Source organism: Cydia splendana, chromosome 20, assembly GCF_910591565.1.
Source record: "Cydia splendana chromosome 20, ilCydSple1.2, whole genome shotgun sequence".
NCBI classification, from domain to species: Eukaryota; Metazoa; Arthropoda; class Insecta; order Lepidoptera; family Tortricidae; genus Cydia; species Cydia splendana.
This window is the reverse complement of record NC_085979.1, coordinates 3,094,621-3,113,904: the sequence shown is the minus strand read 5'-3', so window position 1 is coordinate 3,113,904 and position 19,284 is coordinate 3,094,621. Positions and strand designations below refer to the sequence as shown.

General features: G+C 39.5%; 2 protein-coding genes across 5 annotated transcripts in view; one reads left to right on the top strand and one right to left on the bottom strand.

The window, feature by feature from the left end:
* The window catches only part of LOC134800771 (phospholipase A1-like), a 619,586-nt gene that overhangs the window by 21,527 nt on the left and 578,775 nt on the right, over window positions 1-19,284 (bottom strand). The window lies entirely within an intron of this gene.
* Window positions 2,434-19,284, top strand: part of LOC134800729 (digestive cysteine proteinase 1) — a 28,264-nt gene continuing 11,413 nt past the window's right edge. Inside the window, exons 1-9 of one of the 4 annotated variants that reach the window (XM_063773251.1) lie at window positions 2,434-2,538; window positions 4,137-4,224; window positions 10,519-10,624; window positions 11,772-11,895; window positions 12,218-12,353; window positions 14,460-14,575; window positions 16,244-16,358; window positions 17,137-17,339; window positions 18,629-18,730. In XM_063773251.1, the coding sequence (XP_063629321.1) occupies window positions 2,484-2,538; window positions 4,137-4,224; window positions 10,519-10,624; window positions 11,772-11,895; window positions 12,218-12,353; window positions 14,460-14,575; window positions 16,244-16,358; window positions 17,137-17,339; window positions 18,629-18,730 (1,045 nt within the window). In that variant the 5' untranslated portion in view covers window positions 2,434-2,483. The other 3 variants (XM_063773252.1, XM_063773254.1, XM_063773253.1) reach the window with 3 other exon arrangements.

The following is a 19,284-nucleotide window of genomic DNA, read 5'->3' as shown; positions in this document are numbered from 1 at the left end:
TTACTTGTAGATGTAGTTAGATATTGTTTCAGCAACAATCCCCAGCAGGTAATTAATTCCTGTATTCTATAAATAAGAATTATAAGAAGCTTTTAGGAAAAAGTTTCAGTCTGTGCTATCAAAACCGCTGCAAAGTTAGCTTGGTCTAACTCTGTCACATAGTAGTAGTAATAGTGATAGCCTTTATTTCATGCATTTTTTTACACTTTCATTGTATTACGATCAGAGCCTCATGAGTCTAAATGTACGGGATTTCTTTTGTTTTATTGCATTTTAAAACAAACGAAATTCATGCCAATTTACTTATAGAACAAGGTTCAAATTAAAATTTACAAAACTTTCTGTGGTGGGTCTTACTAGGTTATATATTTATTTGCAAGTAGCATATGTGGAAAAGGCCTTCCCAGTTTTTCCCATTTTTTCATATTCTGTGCTGTAATCCACCTAGGGTTGCCAGATCGAAAGGCGCTATTATCGGGAAACAATATCAATATTTCGGGATTTTGGGGCCTAAGTCGGGAAAAAAAATACATTCAAATTAAAGTACCTAATTGTATTAAAAACAAGATATTTTACATTATTGGCACTACATCAGCTCGTTCTCTCGACGACAGTTCGGAACTTGAAATTATTGTTTTATAACGTGAAGCTGTTTTTCGGGACAGTTTTCACTTTGTCGGGAATCGGGAACACATGCTAAAAATCGGGAGAATCCCGCCAAATCCCGACCATCTGGCAACCCTAAATCCACCTGTATCTGTTGAAGTTTCTTACTCTTAGTTAATCTCTCCATATTGTATTTTTTTGTTTTCTTGGTGTGCCTATTTGTAACTATTCTGTGACACATTTAGTCCACGGTTATTTGTTGTTCAACATATATGGCCAGCCCAGCTCTTATCACATAAATCATTGCTGGTTTGTATACATTTGTTGTTACAATTTCTAGTAATGGCAGGGCATGGTCATTTAAACATTCTTTTTTAGGTTAAAACCAGTAAAAAACATATAAATAAATCACTCTTAGGGTTCATCCACATATTATGTCACAACAACAGGGGGTATGCTTATGAAAAAGTGTGACAAGGGGGGGGGGGCGGGGGGTCTAAACAATCGAAATTTTGTGGCATGTAATTAATAAAATAAATAAATAAATATTATAGGACATTCTTACACAGATTAACTAAGTCCCACAGTAAGCTCAAGAAGGCTTAATGGACGATCCCTACAGATAAAATTAGCTTCTGTAAAGAATTTTTGAATTACTACTTTTGAATTGATTTTTAAAAGGTTGAAGATTTTAAATAATTCTTGTTATGCTTGTAGTCAGTTATTGTTGTTGCTATTGACGTAAATTTCAACAAAATGTACCTATTATTTTTATTGCCATTAGATATGGCGGCACATGTTGCTGTTTTATCATAATAGTTAAAATATCTTCAATGCACGCATGTTGGTAATTAAAATAAAATTTTCTAAATACCTTTTTGGTTAGTACAAAGTTATTTTTAGGGTTCCGTACCTCAAAAGGAAAAAACGGGACCCTTATAGTATCACTTTGCTGTCCGTCCGTCTATCCATTCATCGGTATCGTCTTGGGTCGTCTCATTCGTTTTTCGTCAAGTTCTTAAATTAGTCCTATTCTGCTTTCGTCACTCATTCTACATTCGTCACAATCGTCGGTGGCTTTCAATGTAGAATGAGTGACGAAAGCAGAATAGGACTAATTTAAGATCTTGACGAAAAACGAATGGGACGACCCAAGACGATACCCATTCATCCGATAGAATCCAAGTCCAATACTATTCACTGCACGCTGAGCGTTGATACAGTGGATAGGTAAATTAAGTGATTCTATTGGTTCCAAACATATCCTTTACGACACTTCTTCGCACATCAACAAGTAAAAACGTTACCGTATCCCTGGATTTAAATGTTATACTTCCTCACAGAGCCAGGCGTGGCTCACTCCGCGATTTCGTCGCGTCGCTACAAGTACATGCGGCCCACACCAATTTTGGCGTCTAGCAGTAGGCAGTAGTTGCCGCGCACCGCTACGGAACGGACGCCTGCTCACGATTGCGCTTGTATCTCTCGTAATAGACGCGTTTAGTTAAGAGTGAACCCAGTACCGTCTTTACCATAAGGGCACACGGGGCCCGTTGCCCCCATCCTCGGGGGGCCCCGAAGGACAGACAGTAACAGTATATTTGATTACCCATAATAAATAGAAGATCATAGTAGAAAAATGTTAGTTTAATTCGCTTTCTTTACTTTCCAAAAGGGCCCCAAATTCTTATGTGCCCAAGGGCGCCAGCATAGTTTAAGACGGCTCTGAGTGAACCTTCTATACCTAGTACTGTTATTTATTCTGTGACAGAACCCTCTGCCCGCGTACGCGTCACATAAGATAATATAACCAACTAAGCATAGTTGTATGTCATTCAGCCGCCGCCCGCCGCGCCGGACGGACGCCTGCCTCCGCCATGTTGCTCCTCGTGTTGTGTCTCGCGGCCGCCGCCGCTGGCTATGTTGATAAACGTAAGTTGTTTTCGGTATTGCGTGTACGCGTATGTCTAAGTTTATTATTGGTTACTGGGTAATAAAATATTATATTTTCTTTGGAACTAAAAAAAGCTATTATTTAAAGTTTAAACATATGAAAATTAGGGCATTTTAGATGGCTGCATTACTATCTTAGTCTATGTACACTGGCGTTCAAAAGTGCATGGACATGTTTCAACCGTAACATAATAGATATTAATGCATTACGGTCGACATCTATCCGTGCACTTTTGAACGCCAGTGTAGTCACCACACGAGATTGTTTTGTTATGCCATTTAGGGTTCTTACTAAATTGGAAATTCTACATATAGCGCATGGTCTAATAAAACATGGTCTTCTATTCCCACAGTGACACAGGCCTACGTCACAACAACATGGCCGCTATATATAGCGCTATCGCATATTATCATATAGCGCTGTCGCATGATGACGTAGGCTTGTGTCAGTTAGGTGACCTAGAAAAGACGGGAATGGAGTACCAGGCGGAGTATATTATTATACCATGATATAGCGTAAGTATTGAACTACAAATTTCGCTAGGACCCTGAATGGCGCAACAATCGCGGAGGGTAGGTAATAAGTTAGTAGTACCTACTGACTTATTTACATTTAAATATTTTTACCTGAAATTTCGACTAGGCTAAAATTTTCCCTTTTGGCTAGACTTATTGAAGTGTGAAAAAAAGTTCCTGGTATTCAACTATACCCCCAATTCGAGCCTTATAAGCTCGCTCTGAGGCTTAGTCGATTTGCAATAATCGAATTTAAACTAAGCAGTACGCGATACACGGCCGTCGTGAACGCTGCTCGCACTGTTAGTGCTTGAGAAAGGAGACCTAGGCTCTCCGAAACATGTCGCGCGAGTGACTTAAAACAAGTGCGTCCAAACCGTAAAATTATTCATCTTAGTCGATTTGTGTAAAAATATCTCTTATTTCGGTCATGTATCAATGTTCCCGATGTTTTCAGAAGCCCCCCCGCAATGGAGCCCCGTGTACTCCGTGAAGGGCTCGCTGATGATTCCCTACGCTGAGCTGGTCGAACCTTTCTCCGCCTGGTAAGTACAACAACAAGTTCCCGATGTTTTCAGAAGCCCCCCCGCAATGGAGCCCCGCGTACTCCGTGAAGGGCTCGCTGATGATTCCCTACGCTGAGCTGGTCGAACCTTTCTCCGCCTGGTAAGTACAACAACAAGTTCCCGATGTTTTCAGAAGCCCCCCCGCAATGGAGCCCCGTGTACTCCGTGAAGGGCTCGCTGATGATTCCCTACGCTGAGCTGGTCGAACCTTTCTCCGCCTGGTAAGTACAACAACAAGTTCCCGATGTTTTCAGAAGCCCCCCCCGCAATGGAGCCCCGTGTACTCCGTGAAAGGCTCGCTGATGATTCCCTACGCTGAGCTGGTCGAACCATTCTCCGCCTGGTAAGTACAACAACAAGTTCCCGATGTTTTCAGAAGCCCCCCCCGCAATGGAGCCCCGTGTACTCCGTGAAGGGCTCGCTGATGATTCCCTACGCTGAGCTGTTCGAACCTTTCTCCGCCTGGTAAGTACAACAAGTTCCCGATGTTTTCAGAAGCCCCCCCGCAATGGAGCCCCGTGTACTCCGTGAAGGGCTCGCTGATGATTCCCTACGCTGAGCTGGTCGAACCATTCTCCGCCTGGTAAGTACAACAACAAGTTCCCGATGTTTTCAGAAGTCCCCCCGCAATGGAGCCCCGTGTACTCCGTGAAGGGCTCGCTGATGATTCCCTACGCTGAGCTGGTCGAATCTTTCTCCGCCTGGTAAGTACAACAATAAGTTCCCGATGTTTTCAGAATCGACTGTACTTTTTTTTTAAGTGCCTATTTAGACACTATTTATTTGCACACTTTTTTTATATTCATAAGCCATAAATTGTATGTGTACATGTTGATGTTAGGCAATACAGTAAGAATCAATACAATTTTACCCAGTGGGTGTAGCTACATATTTACTTACATACTTATTAACTAACCGTTTATATTATAATACTCACTTAAGCTGTAGGGGCATAACTCAATGACAATTTTTTTAAGTGCTGTCACAAATTTCAAGTCATTGAGTGACTTAATTTCTACGGGCAACGTATTAAACACTTTAACAGCAACATAGATAGTGCTACGCTGGTACACTTAATAAACAACACATCATAACACATTTATAGAATTAAGACGAAAGTGGACGGCTGCGCAACATCGCCTTTCTGAATATCAGTTATATCATTGACAGTCAAGTGTATAAATATGGGTGCACACATCATACTCAAAAATATGTACCATAGCTCTTATGTCAGCGAATTAAGAACTATGGGACATATTTCTGAGTAAGTTATATGCACCCATATTTTTACACTTGACTGTAAGTACATACACTTCACACCTTATTTGTGGTTTTCCTGTTGTTCATATAATTAAACGTTAATTTGATGTTTTGCTTGAGTTATATTATTAATACACATCGGTAACTCGTGGCATTTAGGTAGCACTTAAAAGATTAGTTTAATTAATTCCTTTTTTTAGTGGTTTCTTTTTCTCGACTCGTATAGGAAGAACATTGTCACATCACTAGTCTGATAGAAACTGTCAAGTGCCACGAGTTACCGATGTGTGCTCATCACTAATCTTTTAAGTGCTACCTAAATGCCACGAGTTACCGATGTGTAATTATTAATAACAAATTCTTTAATAACTATGGGTTGTTTCCTATTATGCCAGAGCTTCACAATAATAGACATTTAATGTTATTAACTTATTAAGGTTTCAAATAACATTAAAATACCTAACATAAATATAAGTTTATTGGGACACCTTTGACGTAATTTATGCCAGACTTTTGCATATGTTAGTACATTAGTACTAACATATGCAAAAGTCTGGCATAAATGCAGATTTATTCATTAGAATAAATCTGAATCCGAATTTAGATAACGAACGAATAGAAGGAAGGAATGAACGATTATTTCCTTCCTTTCCTATGCCTTGACTCGTTGCCTCAAATATTTAATTACACAAACGGGTCTACCGCGATATATTTCATTGTTTTTACCTTAAATTCCGACGTTTCAGCTTAGTTGCACCAGCTGTGGTCACGGAAAGACTGAGCTCCCAGCAAATGTCAACGGAGATATAAATAAAACAACACCACAACAACACTAAACTACCCAAAATTAGTTTATAAAAATGTCTGAATTTAAGGTTAAAACAATGAAATTAAAAATTATATCGCGGTAGACCCGTTTGTGTAATTAAATATGTGTACAAAACTCGAGAGTTTTAAGTGTCATCGTTACCTCGAACAAAAAAAAAAAACCGGACAAGTGCGAGTCGGACTCGTCCACCGAGGGTTCCGTACTTTTTAGTATTTGTTGTTATAGCGGCAACAGAAATACATCATCTGTGAAAATTTCAACTGCCTATCACGGTTCATGAGATACAGCCTGGTGACAGACGGACGGACGGACGGACGGACAGCGGAGTCTTAGTAATAGGGTCCCGTTTTTACCCTTTGGGTACGGAACCCTAAAAAAGATTAACTAATCAATAAAAAATGCTCTCGCAAGGAGGGCCCTAATATTCATCCTGAGCTGAGCTGCGAACGCTAAAACCCTGACCTAAAAGTAAAAAAAAAAAAATAAACATTTAATGATAAATTAGATACCACATTAGACTGCGAGATTGAGACATAGAAAAGTTTACCTCAACGAAATTTGAATCACACACTGAGTACTGACACCTATAGTAAATATATTTGAATATCTCTAACACCTACAGTACTATAACCTTGCATGTTTATCGTTCAGTACGTCGTTCTTGGAGCTAAAGTGCAATTTGATACACGCGATGCATTCTATAATCTCAATTGTGTGATTCACTGAATCTACATACATATTTTTGTAAACATTATACCTCTCGCGTCGAATGATGGTACATATGACAGTTTCTTTAAGTCTCTTTTGGTTGGGCTTTAACTAAAAAGTAATGCAGGAATATGTTTTTACTTTACCGTATTTTTATTACTTAAATGTTTCATTTCTAAATAAATTAATGTGCTAAACTTAAAAAAATGTCTACTAACATTTAACGTGACAGCTCTATATAAAAAAAAACCGGTCAATTGCGAGTAGGGCTTCCAATACCGGGATCCCGGGATCCCGAAATACCGGGATCCCGTCTGTTTAAACGCATTTTTCAATACCGGTATTTTTTAATGCAATACCGGGATCCCGGTATTTTCAAAAACAAGGAAAATGTGCCGATTATAACGTTTAAGATCAATTAAAATGATCAAATTCAGCTGTATCAAGAAGATTACTTGCCCATTTAATTAAAGAAGATCATTTAATTGAAACAAGATCCGTGCATATGCGTTAGATAAATATTTGGTGATGAATTCTGATGTTCAGGATATGATATATAAGTCCGAGATATAAGTAGTTCTTAAAATTTTATCACAAAGTAGAAAGATATGAATTGTAGTATGGCAAATGAATTTTTGGTGCCAAATTTGAATATTTATTGGCTGGTTTATTAGGTTAACTAAAAATGTAACTGGTGAAGTCAACAAGACGGAAATAGTAGTTGGTACATAACAAGGGATCAAAATGATATATTTCCGTCAAGGGCATACATTGAATCCTGAGCGTAATGAGTAATGAGGGATTAAAGTGTTAACGCCCAAGACGACATCATTTTGATACCGTGTGTCACATACTGCTTTTCACATCAACTATGAGGAAATTGTTATGTTCCAAAATATGTATTATTTAACCAAAAAAAAAAAAGTATGCAAGAAAGAAAAAATCGTGTCCTAGAACAGAAAAGTACAACTTTGATCCCTCCTAGCAGGGAAGAAAAGTGCCACTTTGATCCCTCCTAGCGGGGAAGAAAAAGCCCTTTTTCGAATAGGTGATGTGAAAAAATCATTGCCAACCTGGAGGGTGAAATGATAATTATTGCAGATGGCGATTATTGTTTAATATCCTGAGCTAAGGACATACATATCTAGTGTTACAGTGAGCCTTTTTTTAATAAAACTCAAAAAATTTAAGCGATTCATAGTCAATACCGGGATCCCGGGATCCCGGTATTGATGAAGACAGTTCCGGTATTAATACCGGTATTGAAAGAAGTCCGGTATTTGGAAGCCCTAATTGCGAGTCGGACTCACGTTCCAAGGGTTCCGTACATTACTCAATTTTTAACAATGTATTTTTTATGTGGACGTGAATGAAATGTCTTTAAAAAACCCGTAGGGGTCGGATCAAAAAGTAAGTAATTAAGTCCGACTCACGCTTGGCACACACATATTTCTGACATTTTACTTCCTTCCGACATCCGATTTCGGATCGGACAATGTGAACTCTTACACGACGTATACATGGAAGAAGTCGCAGGCAAAGCCTAGTCAGTATTAAATTACTTAGATTGATCCGAGCCCAGACTGTAACAAAGAGATCAGTCTGAGCAGTGTGAACTTTATCTAAAGGTGACAGGTCACTGATAACATGGCAAACACGCAGAGATTGTACCTACTGGTTACTATGTTTACCTATATTTGTTTATATCTATTAGAAATACAAGTACCTACCAGTGTTGGGCAAAAAGTAATTGCATTACGAATTATGAATTGCAATTACAAAATGTAATTTGAATTATGAAATGAAATTATGAAAATGTAATTTCTAATTGCATTAAAATTTCACTGCATTACAAAATGTAATTCGCAATGCAATTAGAGATTACATTTTGTAATTTTAATTCGTAATGCATTACTTCATGCATTACAAATTACACTCACTTAGTAAAACATTTTCATTGTTTTTATATAGCATGCTATACTTGTTTGTGGGTTTGTGTTTTAATTTTGCAACTCAATTTTAAGGAAGTTATCCTCAAAATTTTCAACTATTTTTTTTTAAATGTAATCTTCCTTAATTCCACGTGGGTAAATTTGATCCTGTTTGTGTAAGTAATAAATAGTTTACGCAACGTAATTGCGTAATGCAATCACGAATTAATGTAATTTGAATTAAAAATGACCAGGTAGTTCAAATTAAATTAAATTAAATTACGAGCGTAATGCATTACAAGTAATTGCATTAAATGTAATTTAATGCGTAATGCAATTACAATTTAATTGCATTATGCCCAACACTGGTACCTACTTGCCTTAAGCCCCGCTTAAGAAAATCCTGGAGGGATTTTAAGCCCATCCGCATTTGTGACGTTTTCAATCAGAAGGTAAATTAAGGTGCATTGTCGGTTGTCGATAAGGTTGGTTTCAAATTGAAGCTATATGGAAATAGCGCCTTATTGATAACCGACAATAAGTATTCTTTTGATTGAGAATGACACATTTTAAGGCGTCTCTCTTCTTCCTCGCGTTATCCCGGTATTTTGCCACGGCTCATGCGAGCCTGGGGTCCGCTTGACAACTTATCCCATGATTTGACGTAGGCACTAGTTTTTACGAAAGCGACTGCCATCTGACCTTCCAACCCAAAGGGGAAACTAGGCCTTATTGGGACACATTTTAAGGCGTATAGCGTGTTAACTCATAACATAATACTCCAAGTTTGCTTTCTATCACTAGTATCACTACATCTTATAAAACAAAGTCTTCCGCCGCGACTGTCTGTTTGTGTGTATGTATGTTCGCGATAAACTCAAAAACTACTGAACGGATATTCACGCGGTTTTCACATATCAATAGTCAATAGAGTGATTCTTTAGGAGGGTTTAGGTGTATATTTTGTTAAGGTTTTGTGTAAAAAGCGGTGGTGGCCGAGTGGATATGACGTCCGACTTTCAATCCGGAGGTCGCGGGCTCAAATCCTGGCTCGTACCAATGAGTTTTTCGGAACTTATGTACGAAATATCATTTGATATTTACCACTTGCTTTTCGATGAAGGAAGGAAAGAAACTCAAAGGTGTATGTGATATCCCCAATCCGCATTTGGGCCAGCGTGGGGACTATAGCCCAAGCCCTCATGCGAGTGAGAGGAGGCCTGTGCCCAGCAATGGGACGTATATAGGGTGAATTATTATTTTTTATTTTGTGTAACCAGTGCGAAGCCAGGGTCGCTACTCGCTAGTTATTATTAAAATAATCGTTATCAGAATTTAAGTATAATGACCGGGCGGTCAAAACAAACCATAAACAAAGAATATTATGTCTATTCCTTGACCAAGTTTCACATTATCTTTGACAGCGTGTCGTTGACCGTACACCTAAGTTAAATTAATGTCGAACATCAAAGGCGTCGGTCCACTGTTACTTTTTACAATGTGGTACAAGGTCATGTCGCTGTGTTAGTTTAAGTCGCGGCACCTCGCCGGGTTCCAACATGTACCTTTCTCGGGTTCGTATATATTTTCTACTCAACTTGGGAACAAATCAAATAATTTATGAAATATTTTTTGATTTGTGTTTTAAGTAGTCAAACAACTTATAAACTGAAATAGCCAACATACACTAAAGAGGTGCTTGTTAGAGGTGCAAGTGTGCGTGTCGTGTACGTGTGCGTGCGGCGTTGTAGTATACAGATCCCCATGAGAGACGGCACATTGCTTGCGTGACGTGTGCGGCTCCAACATTTTAACGCACGCGCACGTGCATGTCATGCACACGCAAGTCGGGGTGCACAGGCCTTTAGAGTTGGTCAAAGACGCCTAGCCTTTCAAAGATAGCATACACCAGAGAATTTGGGACGGGTCCCGCCGTGGCCGGATGGTCTAGTGGTCAGGATGTTAGCCGCGTAAATTGAAGGGTTCGATTCCCGCCTCGGCCACTGATGGACTTGGTCACTTTTTCTTTAGTGTATAATATCTATTTCAGTTTATAATCTTTTTTACTATCAGCAACTTCTTCGTTTCTGTGCTTTACGTTATTGTCAGTCTGAAACACGAATTTTACTAATTTGACGGTGTTTGACAGGTTTGACAGCAAGAATGGCAAGTCCCGCATCGACTACTACGGCCAGATGGTCAAGACCTACCAGATGACCTCAACAGTGTACCCGAAATACGGCACAATGATCAAAGTGAGTTGAAAGTTAATATTATATTTTTGACATCCTTATTATTTATTTCGATTAATTCTGAATGTGCCATTTCTGTAAAATTTGTAAAGTTCGTTTTTTAGCATTAGAAAAAGCCTACGCGGTCTTAACGCGTCTTTCAATTAAAAAACGCTTTTTAAAAATCAGTAACTATTACTTATGAAAGCAAGATAATGTAAATAATCGTATATGATTCATATTTGTTACATTTTTCAAAAGTGTTTTTCAATAAAAAAACACGTCAAAATTGTTTTTTTTTCTAATGCTAAAAACACGAACTATAATGTTAGACATTTTTGTAATGTTTGATATTGTATTGATTTTGGAAGGGATTTAGGGCCGCGTGATCTAGGGCCTTGGACAGTGAGGTTGACGCATCTATTTCCGACTTTTATGACTTATTTATGTCATCTTTTTTTTCCAGATCGCGCCGGTAACCACAGAGACCGTCCTGAACAAGGAGACGTGTCTGCAAGTGAACGGGACGGACGGACAGACGGTCAATATACAAAACGTCCTCCCCGACATGACAGACTTCAAGTACATTGGTCAGTATACAATTTAGATCGCGCCGGTGACCACAGAGACCGTTCTGAACAAGCAGACGTGTCTGCAAGTGAACGGGACTGACGGACAGACGGTCAATATACAAAACGTCCTCCCCGATATGACTGACTTCAAGTACATTGGTCAGTATACCATTTAGATCGCGCCGGTGACCACAGAGACCGTCTTGAACAAGCAGACGTGTCTGCAAGGGAACGGGACCGACGGACAGACGGTCAATATACAAAACGTCCTCCCCGACATGACTGACTTCAGGTACATTGGTCAGTATACTATTTAGATCGCGCCGGTAACCACAGAGACCGTCCTGAACAAGGAGACGTGTCTGCAAGTGAACGGGACGGACGGACAGACGGTCAATATACAAAACGTCCTCCCCGACATGACAGACTTCAAGTACATTGGTCAGTATACAATTTAGATCGCGCCGGTGACCACAGAGACCGTTCTGAACAAGCAGACGTGTCTGCAAGTGAACGGGACTGACGGACAGACGGTCAATATACAAAACGTCCTCCCCGATATGACTGACTTCAAGTACATTGGTCAGTATACCATTTAGATCGCGCCGGTGACCACAGAGACCGTTCTGAACAAGCAGACGTGTCTGCAAGTGAACGGGACGGACGGACAGACGGTCAATATACAAAACGTCCTCCCCGACATGACTGACTTCAAGTACATTGGTCAGTATACCATTTAGATCTTAAGTACAATCTCGGTCGATCGATGTTCGAAATGACATTGATATGTCACAGATTTCAATTGTTTGGTTGAGTTAAGTGTAATGCCCGTGTTACAGCAACGCTACATGCTACATTTAATTACTTTTTAAGCTTAAATATTATTAAAAAAACAGCAACAAAATTTTTTTTTTAATTAACCGGCATATTTCGCTTAGTTCTCTTAAACGTACTCAACCATACCCCGAAGTTAACGGAATTCAATAAACACACGGTGTATATTATAAATACATAGATCATTTTCATACTGATGTATTATTTACAGGTACTGAAAACATGCGTGACACGGAGGCCTCAAAATGGCGGATGACGACGACTGTAGGTGACAAGATCAACAAGTACACCATGTGGGTCAAATACAAGAAGGACCTCAGAGGAGATGCGTTACCCATACCTATGAGGTAAATATTATTTTCACCACACCGGCTCGGAACGGAAAGGCTTACTTTGCACTTCAAAAACTTATTAGCAAAGTTGCATTTTATCACATGTGAGGCAAAGTAATCAAATGCAAATTTTGGGTTGTTTTCTTATTTTTGCTGGTAGAATTGACTTTTTAATGATGATTTTGGATGATAAATATTTAATAACGAATAACATTCATTTGGATTTGATTTGGTTTGATATTTTACATTTAATATTTGCTTCGGGTTGGTGTGGTGAAAAATTTTGTTTCACTCGGGGGTGATTTTGTGCTTTGAAAGCAGGGACCGTTACCGGTATTCTGACTACCGGTTTTAATTGAGGTATAACCGGTTATAATTGAATTTTGGTATTTATTTCGCTAAAGCTCCGAATAGAGGTATAACAATACCGGTATTCAAGAATATTATTGATTTAGCCGGTTGACAACGAATACCTCTATTTGATATTTTATTCCTAAAGGCATTACCGGTAATCCTGTCACTGTCAGTGTCAACATACTTGAGTGTTTATTTCTGCAAAAATGTGTGCTGTTTCGCCGTATCGTTTAAATGTAAGAATATTTGGACTTTGAAAGATTAGGTAATTTGATATAAAGTGACAAAGAGGTTATTGATTCGGTTGTAATTTTTCTATGAAGACCGGTGCGTTTTTATACAGGACGTTAATAGAGTTAGACCAAGAAAAGTCTGCAACGATTTTGATAGCAGTTAAAACCCTCGCAACGCCCAAGATTTCGCTTGCTCGGGTATCAATATTAGCACGAGCGGTTAAACAACAACTTTGCCCCCTTGTAAAACAATAGTTATTTGTACAACAAGAGATCAAAGTTTGATATTTCTTCGAGTGCTTATTTTGAGTCCCGTGCAAGCGAAAGATTCTATAATAGATTCACGAGCGTAGCGAGTGAATCTAATTTAGAATCTTGAGCGTAGTAAGGGATTCAAAAGCGCACGAGATGTAAATAACTTTGATCTCGTGTAGTACACAAAATTTTTCACCCTAAGCGGTGAGAACATACCTAGAGGGACAGAGATAATAGAACCCAAGTATCGAACTTGTATTAGACCCCGCATGTTGAAATGACATTTGACTATAAAGGTCACTTGAATGTCATTTTGTCTCACTCAGTGAGCAAAATCGCATTTTGCTCACTGAATGAGACAACTCAGTGAGCAAAATGCGATTTTGCTCACTGAGTGAGACAAAATGACTCAGTGAGCAAAATCGCATTTTGCTCACTGTTTTTAAGAAGCAAAGTACCCTTGTTCGAGCTGCTGAGGTGAAAATAACTATTACAGTACATATGGGGCATCTTTATTTACCGCCCTTTCTTGAGCTTACTGTGGGACTTGGTCAATCTGTGTAAGAATGTCCTATAATATATATTTTTTTCTTTTTATTACTTATCAGTCAGATTCATATAATATAATATGTATTCTCATTTCTTTTATTCACTTTATTTTCTTTTCCTCTTGTAAGAATTTGATATGTTTTCTGAAAGAGCTACGTATTTGTATGATTTCACGTACATATTTTTTTTTTCTAAAAAAAGTAATATACCTACTGTGTGTAATTGCATGAATTCTATAGTAATTTAAATTGTATTTTTCTTATTTACTCGTAATGCATGTTAATTATAAGATGTAATAATGTTTTGAAAAGATGTGTCCCGCCGAGTTTGTTGCCGGTCCCGTATTGGGATACCCTCCTCCAATTGAGGGGGGATTTAAATCTCGAGGCAGAGGTGTAGGGTTCGAGCCGGTAAAGGTTTATTTGACGTTCATAAGCGCATTGTAATATGCCTACTTGAATAAACTATTTTTTATCTTTTATCTTTATGTTATGAAATGTCTCGGCTTCGCCTCGGCCGACAATTATCTACATGTGATCTGAAACTTTCTTATTTACTGGCCGAGGTTGTATAATGTATACTGTTTTTTTTTGTTCAACGGAGCCGGAAAGCAGCAACTTCGTTTAGCGCAGCGGGCCGAAAGTTGACGCTTTCCGGTCGGAGGGCGGAAAAATCTATTTATTACGGAATCTTGCCTTGTTTATTTTTAACTAAATACCTTTAATTACAGATACGAGATGAAGGGCTTCAACTCCCTCCTGGGATCCCACTACGACCACTACTACATCGAGTACATGGACTACGATGTCGAGGACATTGACCCCGACGTCTTCAAGGTCGACCCAGGTAAATATTGTCCTGTCAATAACGTAGTACAGTCAGGCGTGGCTCACTCCGCGATTTCGTCGCTTTGCAACAGGTACAGTCGCCATCAGATATATCGGAGCGGCCAAGGTGCTCACAAATATCGGAACACGCCTCTATTGTCAGGGCGTTAGAGCGCGTGTCCAGATATTGTGAACACCTTGGCCGCTCCGATATATCTGATGGCGACTGTACCTACAAGTACAGTCAACAACAGAGCTATGAATACAGGCAAAGTGTCAAAAATATGTATAAAGTACTTTATTGCCTGTACATTAAGGTCGTGTATACATATTTTTGGCACTTTGCCTGTATTCATAGCTCTGTTGTTGACTGTACATCCGTCCCACACCAATTTTTGTGGCTAGCCTAGCGGTCACATCTGTCCTAATCGTAACAGACGCGTTTTGTTAGAGAGTGAATCTTCTGTACCTATTAGGGTGGGTCACTCGTGTATGGAGAAAAAAAAAGTATTAGTTATCCTTCGGGCACAGTTACAAAAAGTTGCGTAATAATGCCAATATACAGTGTTTTAAATTATTCTGTAATCGGAATTCATTTTCTGCCTCCGGATCCATTTCAAAGTTTTCGTATAAATATTATTATATTTTGTATGGTCTGCGGAGTATATTTATGTATCGTCTCTTTATTCAAACTTTAGCTAAAAAGTTATACCATTATTAGCTCGAAATAGCATGGTAAAGGTTCAGAGCCAATAAATAAATAAAAAAATACTCAAAAAGAAACATTTTTTTTTCATAATGTCCATACATTTAACAAAAACTTTGACTACAATCCGGAGGCAGTAAAATTAAAGCTAAAAATAAAATAAAAATACGTGCAATAATTAATTACCAAATGGCACCTTTTTTTAATTGTGCCCCCTAATAAATTAAAAAAAAGTAAAAATGACCCACCCTAGTACCTATAGTACTATTATTTATTCTGTGGTTCAGTGAAGTGTAAAAATATGGGTGCACAAATCAGAATCACACTCAATAATATGTTCCATAGCTCTTGCGTCGACAATTAAGAACTATTTAACGAATTTTTGAGCAATTGTCTACACTTGAGTGTACAAAAAAAAAAAACTGAGTCATGGATGTTTTCTATGTATACGAGTATAAGTATTTATATTTATCTGTATAAGTATATCGTCGCCTAGCACCCGTAGTACTTCCAAGTTTTGCCTAGTTTGGGGCTAGGTTGATCTGTGTAAGATATCCCCTAATGTTCATTTATTTATTTACTAGCTTTAGCCCGCGACTTTCTCTGCGTGGAATTAGTACCAGCAGTTAGAGTAAATATAACGCCTGGATAAAATCTAATGGCAATTCGAGCATAGTATGCTTCATTGCTTACACCAATTAATAGGCAATTCATTAATTTTCTCATTTCCACCCCCCCCTTTTAACCCTCTTTAGGGATGACTTCCGATATAAAAACTATCCTATGTCCTTCTCCGGGACTCAAACTATCTCTATGCCAAATTTCAACTATATCGGTTCAGCGATTTAAACGTGAAGAGGTAACAGACAGACAGACAGACACAATTTCGCATTTATAATATTAAAGTATGGATTTTTCTAAAAAGTACGCGTTTCTCTTACGATTGTTAACGGTATTCTTCAAAGTTATTTGTCTCGTCAGGTATGGAGTGCACATCATTCCCCGGCCCCGGCATCCGTCACATGGCGACCTTCAACCCCATGAAGGAGTTCGTGCACCCCGTGCATGAGGGGCACGTGCACGACGAGTTCAACAGGTACGTCAGGTATCTTCAGGTAGCTTCCCTGACGGCAGACACATGGCCTTCAGCCCCATGAAGGAGTTCGTGCACTCCGTGCTCGAGGGGCACGTGCACGACGAGTTCAACAGGTACGTCAGGTAGCTTCCCTGACGGCAGACACATGGCCTTCAACTCCATGAAGGAGTTCGAGGGGCACGTGCACGTCGAGTTCAACAGGTACGTCAGGTATCTTCAGGTAGCTTCCCTGACGGCAGACACGTGGCCTTCAACCCCATGAAGGTGTTCGGTGCACGAGGGGCACGTGCACGACGAGTTCAACAGGTACGTCAGGTAGCTTCCCTGACGGCAGACACATGGCCTTCAACTCCATGAAGGAGTTCGAGGGGCACGTGCACGACGAGTTCAACAGGCACGTCAGGTATCTTTAGGTAGAATGTTCCCTGATGGCAGTCACTTGAACATTTCTTTTTCACTTGATGTAATTTTTTTGTGATAATTGTTCAATTTCAGAGGTGCGTGTGAGGATTTGCGAAAATGGACTCTATTTTTATTGAATTACGGGTGATTTTTGTAATTAATTATCCATTTTTTTTTGTCTGTGAAGTGCGGGAAAAGAGTGTTTCTTTAATTATATTTTAATGGCGTTATTCATAAACACATCACTGGCCGGAATTAGCTATGAATCGTTTGTCTTTATCTGTCATTTTGACTTATGTATTTGTAAGAAAAGGATAAAACATAATTTAACGAAATCTGGAAATATTTTATGAATAAGGGGGTTATTCTTTCTCAGGTTCAAGAACAAGCACGGGAAGAGCTACCACAGCGACGTGGAACACGAGAAGCGTTTGAATATCTTCCGTCAGAACCTCCGCTTCGTTCACTCGCACAACCGCGCTCGACGAGGGTACACTATGGCGGTTAACCATCTGGCTGACAGGACTGATGACGAACTGGCTGCACTGAGGGGGAGGAAATACAGTGGACCCAACCCAGGTAGGCAGGTACAGTTATATATGTACAGGGTGGCTAAAAAATAACTGCATCCCCGTTGCCAGGGAGGTTTTGGGATTACACTGAGCAACTTTTACTATGAGACCAACCCAGAAATCGGAAAAAAAAATTTGACCGTTTCATACATTTTGGCTGGTCCATTTTCTATGGGGGGGTAAATTTTTTTTCGCGATTTCGGGGTTGGTCCCATAGTTAACGTTGCTCAGTATAACCCCAAAACATCCCTGACAACGGGTATGCAGTTGTTTTTTAGCCACTCTGTATATGTAAAGGTCTGTCATTGTACACATAAAGCTAGTGTACAATGACATACCTATAATAATAACAGGCCTTTATCATCTGTGTCAGATGTTTTAAGCAGCATCCTGGTTACGACACTTGCGTTCGTGGCTGTAAAGCCCTATACGAGAGAGGATCCCTCGGCCACACACGCGGCAGGTGTATGCTCCCCCAGGTGGGCGGGGGTTGGAGGCCTGCTCGTGGCGCTTCATGCGTTTTTCTTTTAATGAGGAAAACCAGGCATCGTCGTGCTTGGATTGACCATCGTGAATAGCACGACGCCACACGGGTCGGTCTTCGGCCAACCCGTGTGGCGTCGTGCTATTCACGATGGTCAATCCAAGCACGACGAATATGTCTATATGTCTGTATATGTACACATAAAGCTAGTGTACAATGACAGACCTATAATAACATTATTATTGACAACCTAAAGGAAACCTTCAATACTGGAAAGGTAAATGTATCATTAGATATAGGCAGCGATTGTCCTAATTTATCACAATGATAGCATGTGAAACTTCTCAGTATCAGATTGTTTTCTTTACACACTCACACTGCTTAGGGGCTGTCCATAAATTACGTCATCGTTTTTTGACGATTTTTTCCCCCTAAAATCATCCAAAAATCATGCTTCGAATGACCCCGTTTCCTCCTACGTCATGCTACCAACATCCGATGTCCAGACCCCCCCCCCCCCCCCCCTTTGAAATGACGTAATTTATGAATAGCCCCTTATGCATAATGGCCGTTACCATCTTGCAGATGATAAATTATGTATTTTGAGAGGTAGAAAGGATGTTACGAGTATATACTGGACCCAACCCAGGTACACTTACATTCTCTAGTCTAGTATATTAGTCACTAGGAAAAGAACGATGTAATTAAATTAATTAAACATTATAAATTTCTAAAATAATTCAGACAATGATGTGAATGAATAAAAACCAATAAGCGCCATCTGCCGAAGATTTAGTAAAATGTCGTTCCAGGTCTGCTGTTTCCGTATGAGCGAGAGGACGTTGAAGAGGAGAGCGACAAGCTCCCCTCAGAACACGACTGGAGACTCTTCGGCGCCGTCACTCCTGTTAAAGGTAAACTTATAGGGACCGTGCGCGTTGGAGGGTCTGCCATCTTGTGGCTTGAATCGAAAACATAAACATGTAGGGTAATACGCCAGTAACTGGCCACTGTTAGTAATTGGCCACTGTTAGTAATTGGCCACCCAATAAATTATATTCACCTATAAACAGAATTCATTTTAGTGTAAGGTTTCAATAACTGGCCATCCTTCAATAACTAGCCGCCTTATACTAAAATGAATTTTGTTTATAGGTGAATAGAATTCATTTTTAGTTTAGGGTGGTCAATTACTAACAGTGGCCAGTTACTGGTGAATTACCCTACATGGCCAAAGCAAGTGCTGCCATATACCGTTCTCGTACGTTTTCTTGTGCATAGCATTCACATTTTACGCCTCGCGCCAAAAATTCTACGGCTCCTGTGCTGCCCTCCATAGCAGGGATGTACGAAATCCGCATCCGCATCCGCGGAACTTCCGCATTATTTTATTTATTTTCAACATCCGCATCCGCATAAAATCGATGCGGAGCTTATGCTGGATGTCGAACAAGTACATGAACGTCTT